At 42.3% G+C, this 23,913-nt stretch overlaps 1 protein-coding gene and 1 pseudogene across 2 annotated transcripts in view; one reads left to right on the top strand and one right to left on the bottom strand.

Annotated features, from left to right (window-relative positions):
- Positions 1-23,913, top strand: part of MAP3K3 (mitogen-activated protein kinase kinase kinase 3) — a 52,227-nt gene that overhangs the window by 7,311 nt on the left and 21,003 nt on the right. For both annotated transcript variants that reach the window (XM_014458685.2, XM_014458684.2), the window contains exons 3-6: positions 6,516-6,556; positions 10,943-11,042; positions 14,505-14,618; positions 19,650-19,770. In XM_014458685.2, coding sequence (XP_014314171.1) covers positions 6,516-6,556; positions 10,943-11,042; positions 14,505-14,618; positions 19,650-19,770 — 376 coding nt within the window. The remainder of the gene's footprint in view (positions 1-6,515; positions 6,557-10,942; positions 11,043-14,504; positions 14,619-19,649; positions 19,771-23,913) is intronic.
- On the bottom strand, positions 15,238-15,770 carry LOC102442879 (annotated as a pseudogene).

The raw sequence follows: 23,913 nt of genomic DNA, 5'->3' as shown, positions 1-23,913 counted from the left end.
ATATGGTACAAGTAGTGAATGCTATAGGAAGCCAGGAAAGTGAAAGATGAACTTGGGCCAAGGAGTTACGGAGTCATTTCTGGAGGAGATGGCACTTGAACTAGGCTGCAAAAGTTTAGTTAGGTGGAAAGGAAGAAGAATGGCATTCCAGGTTGGGAAACTGAATGATTAAAGGCCTAGGGAAAGGAATGAATATGGCATATTTCAGGAAATAGGGTGGACATTGATCTGTCTGGAGAGGCTTCCTGTTGAGAACAAGCAATGTGAGATGGTTAGGTGAACTGAATGGACTTAAATTCCAGAGAACTTAGAATGATAGCTGAGAACTTAGACTTTATTCTGTAAGGTCATGAGGATTACTGATTACTTTTTTAGTAAGGAAGGGACATGATGAAAGCAGTGGTTAAGATGATTGAAATTGTAGAGGAATGTAAACTATGTTGGAAGGGGGTTGCCAAAAAGTACAGAGTTACTTTTAGAATCCAGGAGTGATAGAATAAGGGGCAAAGTAAGTGATGATGGAGAGTGGGTAACAGAGTCTTAAACCAGAGACCTTTGAAGGGAGAATTGGAACTTGCTGTCTGGCTGTGAGGAGGGGAAAGAAAGGAAAGGATCAAGCAGAACTCTGAGATTTGAGCCTGTAGCCAAGAGAACAGTGGTACCAAGGTTAGAAACAGCAACACTAAGAAGGAAGACTAGTTTAGGAGGGTAGTTGATGCAGACTATGTCTAGGTTGAGTTTGATATTACAGTGAAAAAAACAGACTGTGCGTCTATATATGGCTTTTGCAGGTCCAGAGTCCCTTATCTGCAATTCTGCAATTCAAAGAGTACTGTAAACTGAAAGGCAATTTTATTATTTTTTGGTAAATTTGTGGCAAACTCATTGGCAACAAAAGCTGGTGTGGCTCAGTTGGTTGGAGCGTCTTCCCATGCATTGAAGGTTCTTGGGTGCAATTCCTGGTCAGGGCACATACCCAGATTGCAGGTTTGATATCCGATGGAGGTGTATGTGGGAGGCAACCGATGTTTCTCTCTCACATCAATGTTTCTCTCTCCCTCTCCCTTTCTCTTAAAAATAAAAAACCATATCCTTGGGTGAGGATTAAAAAAACAAAAACAAATACCTGGTCTGAATGAACATAGGGGTTATTTGTAGTCTTTATTCCATTTATTGTGAATATTCATACTTTTCATTACAAAAACTAGTTTAACAGATAAACCCTAAATCTTAGTGACTTAACATAATATGTCCAATACAGAGAAGGGGAGGATAGGATTCCTCAGTCACTTAGAGACCCTAATTGAGGTTGGCTTCACTGATTTGGAACATGTGGCTGTCAGGGAAGATCATCTGAAATTCAATTCTGTTCCCAACTCTTGGTCAGAACAAGTCACAAAGCCCAAAACTAACTTCAAGAGAGGCTAAGCAATGCAGAGGAGTATGCGAGATACCTGTGAGCATTCTACCTCTGCCATGGGAGTGCTGCCCCTCCTCCTGGGGGGAGGTGTCAAATAATAAAAAATACATAGAACATGTACCATACTACCTCTCTAAATCCAAAAGTGCATTCTGAAATACTTTTGGCCCCAACAGTTCTGGCTAAAGAATAATGGGCCTGTATTATTATTTATTGAGCACTTATGATATATCAGTTCTCATACTTTTATCAGTTATTTTATCCAATTCTTTTGATAGTTCCATGGGATAGATACTATCACTATTCTCACTTTATAGATGAGAAAACTGAATCACAGAGAGGTTAGTAACAAGTTCAAGGTTACAGAGCTAAGAGGTTGTAGAGCCAGGGTTTGAAGCTAGTGCTACATTCTTCTTCTTCTTCTTTATTTTTTTTAAATGTTTTTATTGATTTGAGAGAAAGAAAGAGAGAAACATCGAGCAGCTGCCTCCCACATGCATCCTACTGGGGATTGAGCCCACAACCTGGGCATGTGCCCTGATCAGAATTAAACCGGCGACCCTTTGATGCATGGGACGACGTTCAACCAACAGAACCACACAGGCCAGGGCTAGCACTACATTCTTAACAACAACATATCTGCCTTAGATATGTGGAAGACAGATGAATGTGGTTTTTTTAAAATTTTAATTCTTTATTGTTGAAAATATTACATATGTCTCCTTTTCCCCGCATTGACCTCTCTCTGGATGAAGTTTTGCTTGAGAGATTGGGGCTGAATATAGAGATTTTTTATTTCTACTGAGGAGAAGATGTGAGGAGGGATCAATCCAGAGGCCAAAAGTCCAGATATCAGGACAGGTCTTGTGCTGGGGGAGGGGTGGGAGAGGAAATGAGGAAGAGGAACCAACAAAGAAGCAGAAGTGGTTAGAGTGGTGGCAGGTTCCTTGGGCTGGGATAGAGTCACAGAGGCGGGGAAAAGAGAAGCTCATGAAAGGGGACTTGGCCAGTTTGAAATGCCTCAGAGAGGCAAGGAGAATGTTTGGTGGGAAGGAATTGAATTAAATTATCTTTATCTGAACTTTCCTTATCCATGGCTTACTCTTGTGAGCCTGAAAAGGGAAACTCCGATTTGGGAATTTGGCAGATTTTGACACACCGTGTGGTACATGGAAGTTGGTCATGAATGTGCTCTGAAAGGCTGTCATCACATCAGAAAAGGGATTCAGAGCACTAGGCTTCTTTACTTACACTGCTTACTAATCACATGCTTGAGTAGGAGTGATCTGTAGTTTGGAGCAAAAGTTTAATACCCTTTTCAACTAAATGCACTAATTTCTGACTAATAGAATAGTGCTTAGATTATGAATGTATTTGGTTCCCTCAGTCCCAATGGACTGAGGGGATTCCTTCATAGGTGCATCTAATTATTATCTCAGTTTTAAAATGAGAGCTATTGTTACGTGCTTGTTATTGCTATAAAAATTAGATAAAAATCAACAGAGAAAACTAAACCTAAGGACATCTGGATAAACTATGGACTTTAATTAATACATCAATATTGGTTAACTAGTTATAACAAAAATAAATGTTCCATACTAATATAACATGTTAATAGTAGGGGAAACTGTAGAGGGGGGTATTTGGGTACTCATTACTATATCTGGTCAATTTTTCTGTAAATCTAAAACTGTTCTAAAAATAGAATCCTATATAATAAAAGGGCAATATGCTAATTGACCCTCACCCCATCGCAAAGATGGCGGCACCCACAGCCAATAAAGAGGGAATATGCTAATTGCTTCCCCGCCCTCAAAGATGGCGGCACCCACAGCCAATAAGAAGGGAATATGCTAATTGACTGCCACACCCTCAAAGATGGTGGCGCCCAGTCCCCTCAGCCCTGCTGGGGTAGCAGGCGCCCGCCTCCGGACTCCCTCAGCCCCCAGCTGCCCAGGGCTGGCCCGAGGCGCAGGCAAGCCTCGGATGGCCAGTCACTATGAGGCACACTGACCACCTCTTGGTCCCTCCCCCCAGCCGGCAGGCTCCGATCGCCTGATGGCGAATGGGGAACTAGGGGTGGGTGGCAGTGGGGGGTGGGTGGTGATGGGGGGCGGGGCCGGCTGTGGTACCAATCTCCTGGTCTGACTCCATTATTACCCTAGATATGGGGAGCTTTTCATCTCCTCCATGAGTTCCAAAAAGTAACATTACAAAAGATCATTTGACAGTTTCCTTCTTTCAGTGCTCCCATTGAAGCCCTGCATCTGTGAATAAAATAAACCTCCTTTGCCTATGTAATGCTTAACTTGTAGCATAATATGGTAGTTAAGAGCTGGTCTTCCTCAGTTCAAATCCTGGCTTTTCTTTTACAAGATTCATGACCTTGAGAGAACTTATTTAATTTCATTGTAACTCGGTTTCTTATGTAAAATAAGGATAATAATAGTACCTGTTGTGAGGGTTAGTTTAATTGATATATGTAACACTAGAGGCCTGGTGCATGAAATTTGTGCACTGTGGGGGGTGGTCCCTCAGCCTGGCCTGCGCCTTCTCACAGTCCAGGACCCCTCCCTCCTTACTGCCCGCCTGCTCACTGCTCCTTACTGCTTGACTCACTGCTCCTTAGCGCTTCTGCAGAGGCAGAAGAGGCTCCCACCACCGCCGCTGCACTCACCAGCTGTGAGTCTGGCTTCTGGCTGAGCGGCCCTCCCCCTGCGTTGAGCCTCTGCCCCCAGGTGGTCAGTGCGCATCATAGTGACCAATCGTTCTGGTCATTCTGCCATAATGGTCACTTAGGCTTTTATTATATAGACTAGAGGCCCGATGCACAAAATTTGTGCAAGGGGCTCAGCCCTCACAGCCCCGGCTGCCTCGGCCCTCATGGTCCCGGCTGCCTCAGGACCTCACGGCCCCGCCCCCCGCCCACTGGTCGTTCTGGAAAGTCACTCCACTGTCCAGTTAATTAGCATATTAGCTCTTTATTATATAGGAAGGATTATATAGATAGATGCTTAGAACAAGTCTCAGTATATAGTAAATGCTCAATAAATGTTAACTATCGTCATATGTTATTCATGGATGAAGTGGTCCATATGTTATATTAAGGATGAGAGGGCTATATCAGGGTTGTATTTGGAAGAATTGTCACATCACAGACCTATTCCTCAGGGAAGCTATGGTCTCCACTGTTTAGTAGGCGACCTTTTCAGGGCCATTAAGCTCTCTGGCCCCCAGTTTCCTTGTATTTAAAATAATCCGAGGATGGAAAGCTTATATTTTAATTCAGTGATTCTCAAGGTGTGAATTAGGGACCTCTGGGTGGTTCCTAAGACCCTTTCAGGAGTCCTTGAGGTCTAAACAATTTTCATAATAATAATACCAAGATGTTACTTGCCCTTTTCAGCCTCATTTTCTTAAGAATCTAAAGTTTTCCACAGGCTACATGATATCTAATATTGCAATATATACAAAGCAGAAGCTAATATGAGAATTCAGCTGTCTCCTATTAAGCCATGCATTGAAAAGATTTGCATTCTCTCACTAAACCCTTTAAAAAAAATTTATTGATTGATTTTAGAGAGAGAGGAAGGAGGAGACAGACAGACAGACACGTCGATTTGTTCCACTTATTTATGTATTCATTGGTTGCTTCTTGTGTGTGTCCTGACTGGGGATTGAACTCGCAACCTTGGCGTATCAGGACAATGTTCTAACCAACCGAGCTACCCAGCCAGCTCTCACTAAATTTTTAAAAAACAGTTATTTTTTAAAATAAAAAATGTATTTATGTTAACATGTAATGGTTTTTTATTATTTTAAAATGAAAAAATTTTTTTCTCAGTTTTAATTTCTAGTATGGAAAAATTAGATATAATTTACATAAACAAAGATCTTTGGGGTTCTCCACAATTTTAAGAGTGTAAATTAGAACCACTGGTCCGGTTCTTCAGTGGACTGGAAGAGAATTGTAGGCCCCTAATCTCTTGGGAAGAGGAAGTCCTTATGCATCCATTCTACCTTTCAGGCTCTTCCTTTTTTGTCTGTTCTGTGTTCCTCATCTTCAAATGCTTTGAAAGCCTCTACTTTCTTCTATGCCATTCTATAAATGTATCTTTCTCAATATGATCTTCATTGATTATGAATTCTTTCTCTTCTCTATATTATTTGTTGATTTCCTAACAATCTTACTTTTTCCCCCTCTATATCTGTTGTTCTGTCATAGCTCTTCCCTTTTCCTTTCATTTTTAACTCCCACAAGTTGTTTGTTTGCCCTTCACAATATCTCTTACTCCTTGATTTGTTCCTTAACATTCTAACACTTCTACTTCCTTTTATTTCTGATATTTACACTCAACTTTGTTCTCTAATTAATCCATTTAATAAATATTAAGCACATATATTACATATTCCCTTGATTGTCTCCGGGGTACAGAAACAAGATAGATGTGATTCCTGTTCTCCCAGAGCTTATAGGCTACCCATGATGGTCATTTAGGATAAAGCTGGGGGCAGTTATAAGGTAATTTGTCCAGGGTCCCACGTTATCCCCCTGGGGGTAGCCTTGAGAGGATCACAGAAATCAATACTAGCAGTAGCAACCATTTATTGCGTGTCTACTGTATATCAGGCACTTTACTTCTATTATCTTATTTAGTTCTCATAGCAACTCTGCAAATTAGACATATTTAGCCCCATTCTACAGATGGAAAAACCAAGATTCATAGAGGGTAAATAACTTGCTCATAGCTATATAGTTAGGAAGTGTTAGTACTAAGATTTCTTTTTCTGTTCAGTTACATCAGCCAAGAAGGAACGGTATCCTGGCCAGGAAATTATATGGAGGGATGAAATGCCAGAGCAAAGCAACTAAGCTGGGGCAGCCGCCTAGGGATCTTGTCCCAAGAGCTTTGTTGCCCCTGAGATTAGAACTGGAAGACTACAACTGATTGGAAAGGAGAATACCCAGGGGGTAGAGATGCTGGAAAAGGACATCAGGGATATTTGCTTAATGTTGCTAAATGACTGCCTATTGCTTACCTGGGAGTAACACATGCCAGAGTACCCGCTAACTTGTCTGTCATTTCTTTGGCAGAGTGACGTCAGAATCAAGTTTGAGCACAACGGGGAGAGGCGGTAAGTCTGCTTTCTGATTAGTAGTTGTGTCCCTGGAGTGATTCTTGTGCGGTCACTGGCTGGACAATGGGGTTGATTGGACATAAAGGGTAAAGTTTCACCCTTGGCTTGGCCTACCAATTGAACCTTATTTCTAGTCTATATGGAAGCCACTTAAACTGATGTTTTACTCTCCTGCTCTTATTCTGCTACTGTGAGATCTGCCAGTTTGCGAGGGGAGGAAGTCAAGACTTCAGCCCTTCTCAGAGTCATAACTTCCAGACACTCTGACACTGTACCACTTGCACGCATTAGAGGGAGTTTATGATTCTCCTGTGATGTGCCATTACCTTCCCTGATAGCGTGGCCCTAATTTTGTCCATGTCAGAGGCCAGGGTGATGAATTGGAAGTTTTTTATAACGTCTAGGTCATGGGAAGCTTCACCAAGTCCCTCAGATGTGAAGGAGTTCAGATCATTTGAGAACAAAGAAAGAGGGAGTTTTTCAGTCTATATTCCCTTACCTTGTTAGGGAAGTGAAAGTAATATTACAAAACCCTGATGTCCTTTTCTCCATTGTCAGTATTTAGTTTTTTTGTTGTGTTTTTTTGTTTTGTTTGTTTTTTGGGGGTGTTTTTGGTAGGAAGTTAAGGTAGATGTTCTTAGTGAAGAAAAATATGACTTCACTTAATTTCTCATGTTATTTAAAGAAAAACTTCTAAAAGCCATAGAGAACTCTGGTCACGGGATATTTGGGACCCTGTGTGTATGTATGTGCATAAGTGTGCCTTTCATATCTGTCTCCCACTCTTTGCCTTTCTTTCATTGATATCCCCCATTTTTCTTTGCTCCCAGCATTTGGAGAGTCGAAGAGGATACTACTGATAAGTATAAGGTCCCCCTACTTTACAAGTCCCTCCAGAGGACCTTAGTTTCTCCAGACATTCTTAGTATTGGCACCTCTCTGCTGCTGGCAGTTTTCAGTCCACTTTGAAGCTAGCTCCATACGATATTTGTGGCTATAGCTCTTCCTTAAAAAGATACATCTACAAGCCCACAAAGTTGTCAGAGCCTGCCTGGTAGAAACATTTTACAAAGAGTGGTCTGCAGTGCCATAATCTTACTGCTGCCATGTGGGTACTAGGGCTCTTCCAGGCCTGGAAGGAGGAAGGCCTTCTGAGCCCTGTCACCAGCTGCTCCTCTTGTGTCTTGCCAGTAGCTGGGAAGTTAAATTGTCACTTCGTTATTGCTGCTTTTCACACTTCTAACCTGGCTGGGTTTTGGAAGCATGGCCAGACTTGCAGCCCGGAGTTTTCAGTAGATATGAAATCAAAAGCTCAATTGTGTTGGAGCCTAATTATGCAGTTATGCTCTCCTGAATTCCTGTTCCCAAAGTGGTATGCAGTTACAGTGAGCAGACTTACACTGAGAACGTGTATGTGTTTAGTTTCAGAGAAGCTGCCAGATCGAAACCACAAATATTTAAGGTGGTCAGGCAGGAATGGTCTTTTGAAGCCCTGAGCAGCAGAGCATTGGTATCAAGGTTTTGAAAACTGCATTCTCTTTTTATGGAGCTGTTTTCAGGAGCCATGGCATTTCACTGTTTGTGTACTATGTGTGGAACTGAGGACTTTATAAAGTTGGGGCAAGGAAGCCAAGTTCAAGGTGCTTTGTGCCAGACAGCTCTGGTTTTGTGTATTTCATGTCTTAGGATTTTGTAGAGGATGTTATTGTGGGCTTTCTTTACTTTTTACAGGGAATATAGACAGTATCTATCTAAATAGTCCCTTACAGAATTAAAATTTATAGAAAAAAAGTAGTGGCTTTTTCCATTCATCTATGCCAAGTATCCATTCGGGAAAGCTGACTTCCCCTTTGCTTTGGAAGTTTGGGGCCCAAACTCCTGACCTTTCTCCCTCTTAACCCCAAGAGGGCAGAAGAGGAGGCCTGTAGATTAGGATCTCCTTCCCTCTGAAAACCTTCATGTCTGGATACTGGTGAGATGATTGTCATGGGTGTTTGATCCCTCTTTGAAACACTGGCCTAAAAATGCTTGTTATTCACTGGGTGGGCAGCAGTTTAGATCTTACCAACTTTGGAAGTCCTGGTTTCTGATCCTGACCAGGCTTTTGGGCTGCTCTTGGGGGTTTTGAATGGCTTGTCTCCAGGCCAAATGCAGGAGAATTTATCTCTGAGCCATCCTTTTCTCATAGTGTGCTGGGGACATTTGAGTGGTCTTCTGATATTTTATTCAAAAAGGCTGGCCCCTTTTGAACTGCTGCTGAGGTCCTAATGAAGGGGCTGGGGTATGATTTATGATTAGGAATTTACAGGAGTCATTCTCTCAGGCTCCAAAAAACACTCATATCTAGGTAAACCATCTCTAGATAGCACCCAACAGTATCATTGCTTGGGACAGATGATTTAAGGGAAAAAATATAAGGATTACAATATGGTTGGATTTCCTGGTGGACATAGACTAATATATTCAGCAATATAACTTCCAACATTAAAGAAGTTAATCTGGTTAGATTTCATTAAAATCCAATAGCATAGATTCCTCTTTCCTGTGTCTTGTTGCTTCTTCTGTTCATACCTCTTCCCCCTCTGGGGAAGCAGGAAAGATGTGAAAGAACAACACACTGCTTCCTCTCAGCATGGAGGAAGGCAAGAACTGTAGAGGTTCCATGGCTAAGTACTTTACTCCACCACATGGTAGTTAGATTTCATCTAGCCTAGACCTATTAAAAGATGAAGGAAATTTTAATATGCATTTTTCCCATCACACTAAGCTTCTTTTCATGTGTTTATTAGCCATTCATAACTCTTCTTTGAATTGTCTCATCATACTTTGCCTGTTTTTTTAATTGGATTTTCTGACTTTTTCCTATTGATTTGGCAAGTATTTTCTCCAAGTTTGATGTGTGTGTGTGTGTGTGTGTGTGTGTGTGTGTGTGTTACTCCTCACCTGAGAATTTTATTTTTTTTGAGAATATTTTTTTATTGATTTTTAGAGAGAGTGGATGGGAGAGGGAGAGACAGAGAGAGAGAAACATTGTTGTGAGAGAGACACATCAATTGGTTGCCTCCTGCACGTGCCCCGACCAGGGCCAGGGATTGAGCCTACAACCGAGGTATCTGCCCTTGAATCAAACCCGAGATCCTTCAGTCTGTGGACTGACACTTTATCTACTGAGCCAAACTGGTTAGGGCGATATTTTTTTAAACTTTGTTGATGATTTATTTTGTCATCAGAAGTTTAAATTTTGTTGTCAAATCTGTCTTTATCCTTTTGGTCTTCTATATTTTATGTAATAATTAGGAAATCTATCCCCATGCTAATATTTTTTAATCTATATTTTCTTTTATATGTATATATAGAAAGAGTATATATATGAGGTTCTCTCTGATATTCTCATCTGCTTATCTCTTAGCTTATTTTTGTTTTAATTTAAGTTTCGGAGTATTATGTTGAATCCATATGAAATTGCCTCTTTAGGACTATCAGCAGTATCATATAGTTCATCCTAATACATTCATTAAAACTTTTTAATGAAAATTTCAAACACACACAAAAGTAGAGAGAATATTATACTGAACCTCCATGGACGTGTCACCCAGTTTCAGTATTATCAACATTTTGCCAGTCTTGTTTCATCTTTTCCCACTTTTAAATTTTGCTGTGCTAGTTAAAGACAAATCATGTTAACACCTGTATAATCTTAACAAACTGTACAACTCAGTGGCTTCTAGTATATTCGCAGTTCTTACTGTATCCTCCATTATAGGAATTGTTCTTTGAACTGACCAAAGGAGTCTTTCTAGAAGAGCATCAATATCAACACTACTTACATGTCCACTTGTGTGGCTAGTTAATAAACTAATCAGACATATAACCAACTCAAGGGAAATTCCTGTAACTCTATGGTAGGAAATCTCGATTCTGAGGATAATCAATATTGAGATTCCTATGACATCTCAAAAATGAGCAGTGGAAAAAATCTTTCAAGTCTGAAGTTGAGTCACTTAGGAGTTAACACCATGGTTTTAGGACTGCTGCACCAATCTCCAGGTTTTCTTCCTAACAGGAGTATTTGGAACATAGTTTTTAAATCTAGGTGTCCTGCTATGATACTGAGCTGTCATTGACAGAAAAATCTAAGCTGAAGTGGTAGAGCGGTGGGTGGGACTAAGCAAATACTTTGCTAATACTATTAGCAAACCTTAAAGATACTTAGAGGAAGAGTGAAAAAATACAGATAGATAAGAGAAGAAAAAGAAACAATAAAGAAAAAGGCAAATTGTGTCCTATATTGAAAAAAAACACACAAGAAAATCATCAGAAGTCATAGCTTTCTAAATCCTACGTTAAAATATGCAATTAACCATGCTTCCTATTCCTTTTCAGAATTATAGCATTCAGCCGGCCTGTGAGATATGAAGATGTGGAGCGCAAGGTGACAACAGTGTTTGGGCAGCCTCTTGATCTACATTACATGAACAATGAGGTGAGAAAGTAGATGGATGATATGGGGACAACAGTAGGGACAGCTGCCTACCTTTTTCCTCTCTGCTTAGCTGAGGATTTCCTGGTTTGTTCTTGTAATATCATCATATGTTTTCACTTTCTGGAGCTTTTTTTCTTAATTCCAATAACTCTGGGATCTCTGGTGGGTTTTTTTGTTTGTTTTGTTTTGTTTTCACTATATGGGGAGATTACATAGCTATTTTCATTTCCCTTGCTCTTTCAATGCCAGTAGCTCTAATACTCCATGGTGGAGTCAGGTATGGTGTCAGAGCCAGGTCTTATATTGTCTCCTTTACATTTTGGAGGTGATCTTTTTCTTTCCAGCAGAGACTTAACTAGAAGCAGAGGAACTGGGAAGGGGAGAAAACTGGTGGGTAGAACCTCTATTAACAGTCATAAATGCCGGATTCTTCTCTCAGAATTTAACTCCTGATTGTAGCTTGCTTCAAAAGTTAGCATGTACTTCAACGATTTCTTTGACTCTTTCTCCTCGAGCTACCTGACCAGGGCAGGAAGGAATTCTTTTTTTTTTTATTAATATATTTTTATTGATTTCAGAGAGGAAGGGAGAGGGAGAGAGAGATAGAAACATCAATGATGAGAGAGAATCACTGATTGGCTGCCTCCTGCACGCCCCCTTACTGAGAATTAAGCCCACAACCCGGGAATGTGCCCTTGACTGGAATCGAACCCGAGACCCTTTAGTCCGCAGGCTGACGCTCTATCCACTGAGCCAAACCAGCTAGGGCAAGAAGGAATTCTTTTGATTGTCAGTTAGTTGGCTGCTTTCCCAGCTATAAGAAAGGTACTAGAGGCTGCAGTCTGTTTAGACTGGTGCTTTGCATTAGTCTGAAAGGTAACATGTTTGTGCCTATTAACACTTGGAGTGCGGGAAACAAGTTAAGTCGGCTCGCGTGAATTGCGCGTACTCCGCGGGAGCCGTCTTTAACTCGGTTCATATAGATTTGCGGTGGAGTGCGGGAAACGTGTAAACTCGGGCGATTGTAACTGCGTATTACCAAATATTTGTTTGTAATCCACCCTTTTGGTGGATGGAACAAAACCAAAAGACAGAGCCATCCTATATTTTGACGGGAAATTCACCCGCACTCCAAGTGTTAAAGAGAGTATGTCTAGAGCAGTGATTTCCCACCTTTTTCAGCTCATGACATATATACAGTAATTACTAAAATTTTATTTTATTTATGTTTATATATTTGTAATAATAGTTTTATTAATATACTAGAGGCCCGGTGCACAAAAATTGGTGCACTGGGGGGGGGGGCAGAGGGGGTCCCTCAGCCCGTCCTGTGCCCTCTCGCAGTCTGGGACCCCTCGGGAGATAATGACCTGATGGCTTAGGCCTGCTCCCGGGTGGCAGAGGGCAGACCCAATCCCTAGGTGCAGCCCCTGGTCGGGCTCAGAGCAGGGCCGATTGGGGAGTTGGGGCGCTGCCCCCTGTCATGCACAGAGCAGGGCGGATCAGGAGGTTGCGATGCCACCCCTAGTCACGCTCAGGGTACGGCCGATTGGGGGGTTGGGGCACCGCCCCCTGTCACACTCAAGGCAGGGTCGATAGGGAAGTTGCGGCGCCAGCCCCTGTCACGCACAGAGCAGGGCCGATCAGGGGGGTTGGGACTCCGTACCCTGTCACGCACAGAGCAGGGCCGATCAGGGGGTTGAGGAGCTCCCCCCTGTCACTCACAGAGTAGGGCCGATAGGGGAGTTGGGGCACCGCCCCCTGTCACACACAGAGCAGGGCGGATCAGGGGGTTGGGGCGCCGCCCTCTATCACCCACAGAGCAGGGCCGATCAGGGGGTTGGGGCGCTGCACCCTGTCACACACAGAGCAGGGCCGATCAGGGGGTTGGGGCCCCGCACCCTGTCACACACAGAGCCGCAGGGCGATCAGGGGGTTGGGGAGCTCCCCCATATCAGGCACAGAGCAGGGCTGATCAGGGGGTTGGGGTGCCTTCCCCTGTCACGAACAGAGCAGGGCGGATAGGGAGGTTGTGGCCCCGCCCCCTGTCACACACAGAGCCGCAGGGCGATCAGGAGGTTTGGGCGCTGCCCCCTGTCACGCTGATCCCAGTGCCGGGAGGCCTCGCTGCTCCGCTGATCCCAGTGCCGGGAGGCATATTACCCTTTTACTACATAGGATAGAGGCCTGGTGCACGGGTGGGGGGTGGCTGGTTTGCCCTGAAGGGTGTCCTGGATCAGGGTGGGGGTCCCCACTGGGGTGCCTGGCCAGTCTGGGTGAGGGGCTGAGGGCCGTTTTCAGGCTGGAGGGTGACTGAATCTCCCAACCGCTCCTTTTTTTCTTTTTTTTTTTTTTTTTATTCTGGGCCAGCTTTAGCTCTGAGGCTTGGCTCCAGCTCTTAGGCCTCGGCTGCTCAAAGCAGGTTTCTGGCCTTTGTTTACCTTCTGTATTTGAAACAATGTTGTGGTCCTGCTGGCTGAAGCCTGGCTGACTAAAGCAGGTTTCTGGGGTTTGGTTTAGCTTCTATATTTGTTACAATGTTTCTTAGAGTTGCAGCTCAGAGGCCGGCAAGACAGGCGGGGAAGCTTGGCTTCCACCATCACTGAAGCAAGCAAGCCTCCCTGTTCACGTCAGCTGCCTGGCTGCCGGCCGCCATCTTGGTTGGCAGTTAATTTGCATATCTCCCTGATTAGCCAATGGGAAGGGTAGCTGAGGTACGGCTAATTACCATGTTTCTCTTTTATTAGATAGGATAATTCACCTACCATAAAATGTACTCTTTCCAACCCTGCTATGTGGTCTAAATTTGTGTCCTTATTTTTTTTTTTTAAATATATTTTATTGATTTTTTTACAGAGAGGAAGGGAGAGAGATAGAGAGTTAGAAACATCGATGAGAGAGAAACATCGATCAGCTGCCTCCTGCACATCTCCCACTGGGGATGTGCCCGCAACCCAGGTACATGCCCTTGACCGGAATCGAACCCGGGACCTTTCAGTCCGCAGGCCGACGCTCTATCCACTGAGCCAAACCGGTTTCGGCTGTGTCCTTATTTAAGTAACAGTTTTCATCCTCTTCCAGCCTCCCTCCTCCAATATCCCTTTTCTTCTTATTTCGTTAATGTCAGACAGGATTCTACTGCTTAATTTGGAAAGAAATATGGGACTATAGCTGTTTGGGGGCGGCCGGTGACTATAAATAACACAAGAGATCTGTTTTGAGCAGTGAAACGTTTTAAAATTGAATTGCGGTGATGGTTGCACAACTCTGTAAATTTACTAAAAATTATTGAATTGTACATGTAAAGAAAAGAAAATATCTCTCTGGTTTCAATGTGATCTTTTAAGACCCCATAGTATCCAACGAGATTGTTTTCTTCCAATTTTATTTTTGTTTATTTTGCTTATTTCTGCAAACTAAAGACTTTTATATGATTTTCTTTTTTTGTGTCCTGTGTCACAGCTCTCCATCCTGCTGAAGAACCAAGATGATCTTGATAAAGCAATTGACATTTTGGATAGGAGCTCAAGCATGAAAAGCCTTAGAATATTGCTGCTGCCTCAGGACAGAAACCATGTAAGTAGCCCCTATCATAGCCTGGCAGCGGAAAACAAAGCTTGCTGTCCTTCAGTTCACCTTGCTTCCTTGACAGAATTTTGTGTTCCTCAGCCACTACTAAAGTGAAAACATAAGCATGGCCACAGTGTCAGTAGCCAGCTAGCCTTCTGCATTTGATTTCACTGTGAAGCCAGATCATCAGTGTTAAAGTTGCAACTAAAGGTTACTTGGCTTGTGGTGTGGGAGGAAGGAAAACATTTTATAATAAAGGATATTTTTTTCTCTATATTTATGTCCTTTCAATTAGATTTGGACCCTAACAAGAAAGATTTGATTAGTGTGGGGGGTGCTGATAAGCAAAGGCTACCAAGGATTCAAGACTCTCATGCTTTATAAATCCCAGCTCCTCAGCAACTGTGCCTTTCTCTTAGGACACATGTAGGAAATAAACTTTTCCTTCTCTTCATTGGAAAAAAGGCCATTGGGCTGTAGGGCTCTTGTAACTTACTAGCTGCTGCCTTACCAAATGGCAGGCAATCAACAAGGACCGTCAGAAGTGAGGAGTTATTCTTTGTGCAGTTCCCTTTCCTAAAGGGTCTCTGAGGGACTACGTTCCACAAGAATGCTTGTAAACTGGGTCTGGCTTCTAATCACGGATTCCTCTACCAGTTTTCTTCAGATGCATGTTCCCAATGGTTTCTTGGCACTCTTTCCTTCCCTTATGCTTGAAGACAGCCAACTGTAGACAGCTGACATGCTGTATGAGAGCCATGGGTGCACTATACCAGGACAGAATTTAGATGGAATGGTGCTCAAGCATCTGCAATGGTGACTTCAACTCTACGTGATGGAAGTAATCTGGTTAACAAAGGGGGTGTGCAAGTTAATGAGTTGATTGTGGATCCTCATCTGAAAGTGATCTGAAGTCTTAGAACCCTCCCCACAGGGAGTTTTTCTTGTAGTGATTCTCAGAGTCTTGGTAGGCATCTGAACTGGTCCTTCCACTTTGAGATTCCTTTCTGTTGCACCTCTGATCAAATGAGCATACACCTTCTCCAAAGGCTTTACATTGTGGCTAGTTAGAGAAATTGTGATTTGGTGAATCACCACCTCTGGTTCCATGGTGTCTTTCCGGTATTTTTAAAAGCCATGGCTGCGGCACAGCTGCCTGACCAACTTGTTCCTGGGTGAGAGTGAACAGTGGTGAGGCAGGAGTGGGAGGGACAGAGCTGCATTGCAGCTGCAACCATGTCTTCCTCCGACCATTTATTTTTTTAAGAGACATATGGGGTTGAACTGTCCTATTAGGAGGAGACAAAGGAGAATGCAGTTAGGGAGCCTTAGAATTAAGAAGACATTTTCTGATATTACAGACGTGTCCTTGTGCATGAGGATTGGTCTTCTCTATCCCAAGTGTGTCTTTTTTTAAAATATGTTTTGGGAAGTATTCTGAAGTAAAAATACATACTTTATTATTTCATTTCTCTATTTAAATTACTCACCTGCACCTTACAGTTCTTCCTTATTGCCTGTCATAGATCTACATTTAGCCTAGCACCCAGGGTTTATCACCAACTACCCTTGCTTTTAATTCCCCAGTCTCATCTTTCCACATTCTTCCTCATACTCTCCCATTCTTCAGTTCTTCTTCCTCTTTGTCAGACCATGGCCATTACCTTTTAAAGGATTAACCTACAATTTGGTTAATATATTGACTGAAACTATTTTATTTATTCCCTATTAGTTTAGTCATTGGATGTAATTTGCACACCAGTTTATAGGTTGCTTAATTATTACCCTCTAGTTGTTGCATATTTATAACTTTTACCCTATAAGAGCATACAATCTTCATAATTATAATTTATAAAAATACATAATTCCCTTGAGTTGGATGTACCATAATTTAATTAAATAACCATTTGTGCTATATTGGGACACTTAAGCTGCTATTATTTTTTGCATTTGTAAAGATGTGCATTTAAGACTAACAGTGAGTGATAATGGTGGTGATAATTCCTTGGGAACTTCCTCAACTAGACTTCAAACTTCTTAATAAACAGAAGTATGATTCAAAATAGCTATGTGCTCAGGAATCCCACCTCTAGAACAGTGCTTCTGTAACTGTCAGTGATGCTTCACTCTCACATCAATGTTTCTCTCTCTCTGAAAACAAAACAAAAACAGAAAAACATGTCCTCCGTGAGAATTAAAATAAATAAAGACTTTTCTAAACATGTGTGCATCTAACTATTATCTTTCTGCTTTTGATCTTCTTATAACTTTCTAGACCCAGCTTTTAAGCTTAGCATTCTTTTGTATTTGCATACAAAAGCATATATGTAATCAAAGTCTGCAAAGCATTGAAGAGTAGAAGTAATGAAAACAGGTTTACTCACCTAATCTCAATATGGATTAGCTCTGTGAATATTGGTGGTATATAACAAAAAGAAAAAAATAATTTATATGAGGGTTGTAAACATGGCATTCATTCAAAACATTTTTAAAGGTTTTTAGTAAATTAATGTTAAAGCTATAAATTTATTAAATAACCTGCCTAGATGCTTCTACAACTATCATAACTATACTGGTATTCATGCAAATGTCTCTTGGTGCCACCATTGAAGCAGAGCATGGTGAGATCCAGGGTGCTGTTTCTCAGCTCGTGTTCCCATGAACCTAATTTCCCCCCTGCAGAATTGAATCCACTTATTCCTTTTGTTTGATGCCACCAAATCTTGTATCAAGATTGTAGGTTAACTTTTATAACCTCTTTCTCTGCTGATCTTCTAGCTTCCACTCACTGCAGTCTTTATGTACATGGTTCCCTGGTAATGTTGCATGTTGTTTGTGTCAGCCACATACACTGCTACCCACAGAATCCTTCAGTGAAGTTTTCATTGAATGGTCAACTGTCACATTCTGTTTGCTAGCTTTAGAATGTTCTGCTAGCTACACCCTTCACACATGTTGACTCTTTTTTCACTCTATTATAGTTCCCATTTATTTTTCCTAGTCCCACCTTCCTTCTTCCTCTTTCCCACTTCTAAGTCTTATTCAAGGTTCTCTGAATCCTTGCATCAACTTCATTTTTGTTTGCTACACCATTCTCTTTTATCTCCTTAAATTGGGGTTTTCAAACTTGACTATTACAAACACTTGGGAAGATTTGAAAAATGCCGATCTTTGAGCCCCATCCTCTGAGTTGGTCTGAAGTGTCAAAAGCCCCATGGGCAATTCTGATGGGTGGCTAGGATTGAGAAGCGTTGCCTTAAATTAAAGCATGACTCACCTTCTAAGATATTGCTGCTCAAAGTATGGACCATGTGTCAGCAATATCACCTGGAAGCTTGTTAGAAATGCAGATTCTCAACCCCACCCAGACCTACTGTGTCAGAATCTACATTTTAACAAGGTCCCAGGTGATTTTGTGTACACATTCAAGTGTGAGAAGCCTTGCTTTGAAACCTTTATTAATTTCCCTTCATCTGTTTTCCAACCTGTTGCCGCAACTTCAGCCTCTTTTTTTTTTTTTTTACAAATCTTACGCTGGCTGTTGAACCTACTTTCCTATCTCAGCTTTTAGATTTTAAAATTGAGAGTTTAGAGTATATGTTCTTTGATACATTTCTAATTCATATTGCCAAGATTTATTGAAGTCCCACTATGTGTAAGGCCCTGTGTCCAAGCAGGTGTCTTTAAGTGCTCATCATGCAGCTCTTCTGACTGCAGGGCTGGGCCCTTCGCTTGCCCTTCACTGGCCTGCTGCCTCAGTATGTGGCTTTCTGACTCTCAGCAGAGAGCTATTGCATCTTGGGGGCTTCAGCAAGAACATTCATGTCCCCTTGGTTCTGACTTCCCATTAGAGCAATACAGTTTGTCAAGACAACTTGCATGTGAAAAGTCTGGCCTGGGGAAACTAGAGGAGGCTGCTTGGCAGCTGAACTCACCCCTGAGAACGGGAAGCCTTTTTCCTGGAGGACAGGATATAGTTTGTTTAAGTCAGATTTTTTTTTCTTCTGGGAGGTAAAAGACAGAGATGTAAGTAGAAACTTTGACCCAAATTATTCATAAATCCCAAGCTCCCATTTCCACTCTCAGTAGTGCTCTGGATATTTGTAAGCACATCCTGACTTCACTTGCTCACCAGCAAACTTCAGTTTTAAGCTTTCTCAGGGCAAGGATCCCCCTTTATTGTTTTGTTTTCTCTCTAGGGCTTGACTGGGTCAGTGTAAAAGTTGGGGGTCAGTATGGTAATGCTGCTGATCCTGTTTTGAGGTCCTTGACCTCTGACAGAATAGAAATAGCCTTTCCCAAATGAACACAATTCTGAGATGGTTTACATGTAAACTTCAATAATATGAAGCAACTGAGAACTTACCTTAATTTTCAGGGAATGATTATGGGAAGAAATAGCATATCAAGTTACTTTTTTTTTTAGATTCCTATTGCAACAATCCTAACCTCAAATACTCTTCTTAAAATATATTTTTTTATTGTTGATAGTATTACAGATATCTCCCATCCCCCTCCTTTACTCCCCTCCTCCCAGCCCCACCCACCCCCCTCAAGTTACTTTTAAAAATACATATTTACCAACCAGAATTTTGTTGGGCAGGGAGGTTGCCATCATTCTCTATTCTGACCCCCACTCAGCAGGTGGTCTCACTGCTGAAATAATTTCCTGCTTTTCCTGCTATTCTTCCCAAGCTCTCTGGAGAATTTTATGAGAGGGTATTTACAACTCTTTTCTGTTTGGCAGATTAATAGAGGAATGCCTGTTATTCCTCCGTGTCTGGGTCATTGCCTATTAAATTGGGGCACTGGGTCTCAGTGCTCATATGTCAGTGAAGCCATAAAACTATATAGAGCAAATAGTGATTTTCCAAGACAGACTGAGGAGTGAAATTTACAGGAAAGCTGGGTAGCTGTAGCTCATGTATTGAAAGCATGAAGGCAGCTGAAAATATGTGGATTCTAGGTAAGTGTGATGGGGCTTTTCTCAGCCCACCTGCTTAAAGATATCTCAGTCTTTTTCCTCTTATCTTGCAGACCAGTTCCTCTCCCCACTCCGGAGTGTCCAGGCAGGTACGGATCAAAGCTTCCCAGTCTGCAGGAGATATAAATACTGTCTACCAGCCCCCTGAGTCCAGAAGCAGGCACCTCTCTGTCAGTGAGTATTTCACCCCTTTTTTTCTCTCATCTAATATATCTGCCCATATTTTTAAAAATTATTAATTAAAAAACAATCAGCAAACATTATTGACTGCTACTCTGTGCAGAATAATCCTCTATGCCTTTATTTGGGAAAAAGGAATTAAAAAAAATGAATGGGATGGTATTGTGATCCTCAGGAAACTTACACTGTAATGATGTGATGTCGTAATCAAATTCCTTTTAAACATCTCTGAAAAACTGATCTCCTCAAACATCTGTGTGAAGCCCTCCAGCAGTAGTCTACCTTCATTTTTGACCATTCTTTCCCCGAAGGATTGTGGACTTGTGGAGTTCAGAATCAGGTCTAAGTTTGAGTTTTGACCTCAAACCTCTTGCCTGTGATTCTTGAGGAGTCCCTGTGCTTCGAGGTAGATGTTGACAAATGAAATTCTGGAAAAGTCAAACTAAGTTGTATGGGAAGGACAAGAGACTGTTGACATAGTGTATACAATTGGCTAATTAGGAAGAAAGCTGTGTAGCTGCTGCTGGGCCTCCCCAGGAAATAAATCTAAATCAGATCTGTGCATTATACCACATAACTCCATATTGCTCTAGATCCTGTTTCCTAGAATCTGAGGAAAAGGGCCATTTCTTGACTTCTGGGAATTTGTATCAAGGGGGAAATCTGGCCTTATCAAACATTTGTGTTGAGCCTACTGTCCTAACGTTGCTGAGACCCCTGCTGCCACTATGAAACCAAATTCTATCCATACAGGGAGAATTGCATCAAACTAAATTGCTCTCTAAAGATCTTGAGCTGAGCTTAGGGAGGTCTGAGCATTGGTCCTGTTTCTAAGCTTGTCTGTGAGTGATAAGCCTCCTGAGGAAGTAACAAGAAGAATATGTTGCTGAGGCACTGACTTCGACTCACTGGGTAGTTTCTTGAACTCAAACAAGCACTGGTAGTAAGTGTTGCCCAGCTGAAAGTCTGTGTATCAGTTTCATATTTCTCTAAATTATTGATAATTGGCAGCTGTGTTTTCAATAAGCTGGTTGAGGAGAGAGAGCCTGCACCCCAGCAAGGAGACTGCCCAGAGCATCTCTGGCCCTGGAGATTGAGCGGCTGGGAGGGCAGCATTGTTCATTTGTGGAATAAGCGGTGAGAATTGACTTGGGGTAGTGACTAGGCCTTCTTTTCCTAGGCAAGTGCCTGTGATTTGTATGTAGAAGCAGGAGCTAAATGCTGGGCCATTGTTGTAGAGAGTCATATATGAAATTCCTTGTCTGAGAATGCTGAGAAATAAGATTTCTATGAAGTAGTTCTTGTTTATCTAGAGAGTGGGCAATACAGCCTCCCAACACAGATAGATCCTGGGTTCCTTCATTCAGTAAGCATTGTGTACCAGCCACTGGGCTGGGATGAATGCTATAGTGAAGGCAAATGGAAGGCTAAGGGTAGTGTGGGAGCACAGAGGAGGCAGGCAATAACCAACTCTGCCTAGGACTTTGGAGAACAGCCTTCACAGAAGAAGGAACATCAGAGCTGACACACAAAGGAAGATTTACTGAGTTTAAAGTAGAGATCTATTCCAAGCACAAGAAAGACCACCTGCCAGACATGATCACAACAGAAGGTGGTGAGGTCCAAGAACCCCAGGTGGTTTGGAGTGGTAGATGTAACGAGAGTAGTGGGCAGAGCCTGCCAGTCTTTCTATAAAGCTGAGAATTGGCCCTAGCTGGTTTGGCTCAGTGGATTGAGCTTCGGCCTGCGGACTAAAGGGTCCCAGGTTTGATTCCAGTCAAGGGCGCATGCCCGAGTTGCAGGCTCCATCCCCAGTGGGGGAGGGGGGGGGGCCGGGCGGAGTGCAGGAGGCAGCCGATCAATGATTCTCTCTCATCATTGATGTTTCTATTTCTCTCTCCCTCTCCTTTCCTCTCTGAAATCAATAAAAAATATATTAAAAAAAAAAAAAGCTGAGAATTGGTAGAGATTATTTCTAACTGGGATGACCTGGGAAATGCATTCTGGCGAGGAGCTATTTGAGCTGATCTTTAGAGATTATGGAGGATTTCCATAGGCAAAGATGACGGGAGAGGGCTTTTCAACCATTTGCCTATGGAACTCTTACTTATCCTTTAGATTGGAGGAAAAATAGAGTGAGAAAGGATGCCTGGACCACTTTCTGAGGAGCCTTGACTGCACTGAGGCTTTGGTAGCCAGTGGGAAGCTGCTGAAAATGTTGACTATTTATATCCCTCTCCATTATAATGCTTATCACATTATCTTGTTATCTCCCTATCAGACTGCATTTTTATTCATTCATTCATTTATTCATTCAAGAAATAATTGCCAAAGTATCTGTGTGCCAGCAACATGAGAATAAAAAAAGACATAGCTCCTGTCCCTATTTCCCTTATAGATCTGTGGGAAGACAGACATCTACTTGTCATGCTGTGACTAATGTATAATTATAGACTATGACTAAAGGTGTATGGTGCTGTGAGCACATATGACAGATGGATGTGGCCTGATTTGGGGGCCAGGAAAGCCTTAGGCTTATAACCCAGAGCATGAATGAGAGTTATACAGAGGAGATACAAGTAAGAGTTCCAGGCAGGGAGAGCCTGATGGCTGAGGGAGTATGGTGTGTTTGAGAAACAAAGAATCCTGAGGGCTGGAGAGCTGAGAACAAGAGGAAGGGGGACAGGCTGAGACTGGGGAGGGAGGCAGAGCCTTGCAGAATGTGATGAAAATTTTGATCCTTGAAAGCAATGGGAAATCGATTGTAAGGTTTTTAAGTGAAAAGGAATGAGTGACGTGAGATTTACTTTGAAAAGATTGATCTAGCTACAGTGTGGAGAACAGATTGGAGTGGGGCAAGAATGGATCTAAGGGAACCACTGGATCTAATGCAGTGGTCCAGATGAAAGAAGACAGAGCTTGGAATAGGTTAGTGACAGTGGAGAGAGGTGTTCTTGAGACATTTAGAAGGTAAAACTGACAGAACATGGCATTGCAGTGGTTCTCAAGGTGTGTTCTGGGGACTTTGGAGTGGTCCCTGAGGTCCTTTCAGGAGGTCTGTGAGATCCAAACTGCTTTCATAATAGTATTAAGAAATTATTTGCCTTTTCACTCATTCCCTCATGAGTTTTCCAGAGGTTACATGCCTGAGGCAATGTCATTTCTCTGGTGGCTAATGGAATGTGTGCGTGAGTATTACTGTGTTTTAAAAATTTCTGAGCTTTGCCCTGGCCAATGTGGCTCAAATTGGTTGGGTGTAGTCCCATGTACTGAGGGGTTGCCAGTTCAATACCTGGTCGGGGCACATGCCAGGGTTGTGGGCTTGATTCCCCAGTGGTGGGCGTTGTTTCACTCTCGCACAAGTATTTCGCTTTCTCCCCCTCTCCTTTCTTCTTTCTCTAAAAATCAATTTAAAAATCTTTTTTAAAAATTCTGAGCTTTAATTTATAATACCGTGAATATCGATATAATCTACATAAATAAAAGCTCTTTAGTGTCCTCAATTTTTAAAGTATAAAGGGGTTCTAAGATCAAAGGGTTTAAGAACCACTATGGTATTAGATTGAATTTGCAGATGGTGAGAGAGCAGGAGATTAGCTTTATGGATGTGTATAAATGACACTGCCTTTTAGCCTGACAGGAACTCCAAAAGAGGCCCTGGTTGGGGTTCTGAAAAGGAACAGACCTGATGTTTTAGACAAGTTGAATTGGAGGTGCTTTGAGACAGCCAAGAGGAGATGCCAGATACCCATTTGATATGTTAGATACACAGATCTCTAGCTCATAGGGGAGAAAATCAGGAGTAGTGAAAAAATTGGAAATTGTCAAATTGAAGCCATGGACCAAGAAAAGAGCGCCTAAACAGACTGTAGAACGAGAGAGAAGAGGGCCTAGGACTGAGCCTTAGAAACCCAGACCCTCAGTGGCCTATTAGAGTGGGGTGAGCCTATAAAGGTCACAGGAAAGGAGTGACCAGAGAAGTAGGAGGGAAAGTAGGAGAGGGCGGGGAGGAGGCTTTACATACCAGCCAGGTTGGAAAGGACAGACCAAGGGTAAGAGACATAAAGTTGTCATTTTCATCCATAAATTTCTGAGTGCTTGCTATGCTGGTACAGGGTAAAGCCTTCTGGAAGTAGA

This window comes from Myotis lucifugus, unplaced genomic scaffold, assembly GCF_000147115.1.
Source record: "Myotis lucifugus unplaced genomic scaffold, Myoluc2.0 scaffold_99, whole genome shotgun sequence".
Taxonomy (NCBI): Eukaryota; Metazoa; Chordata; class Mammalia; order Chiroptera; family Vespertilionidae; genus Myotis; species Myotis lucifugus.
This window is presented reverse-complemented; position numbering and strand designations above follow the sequence as displayed.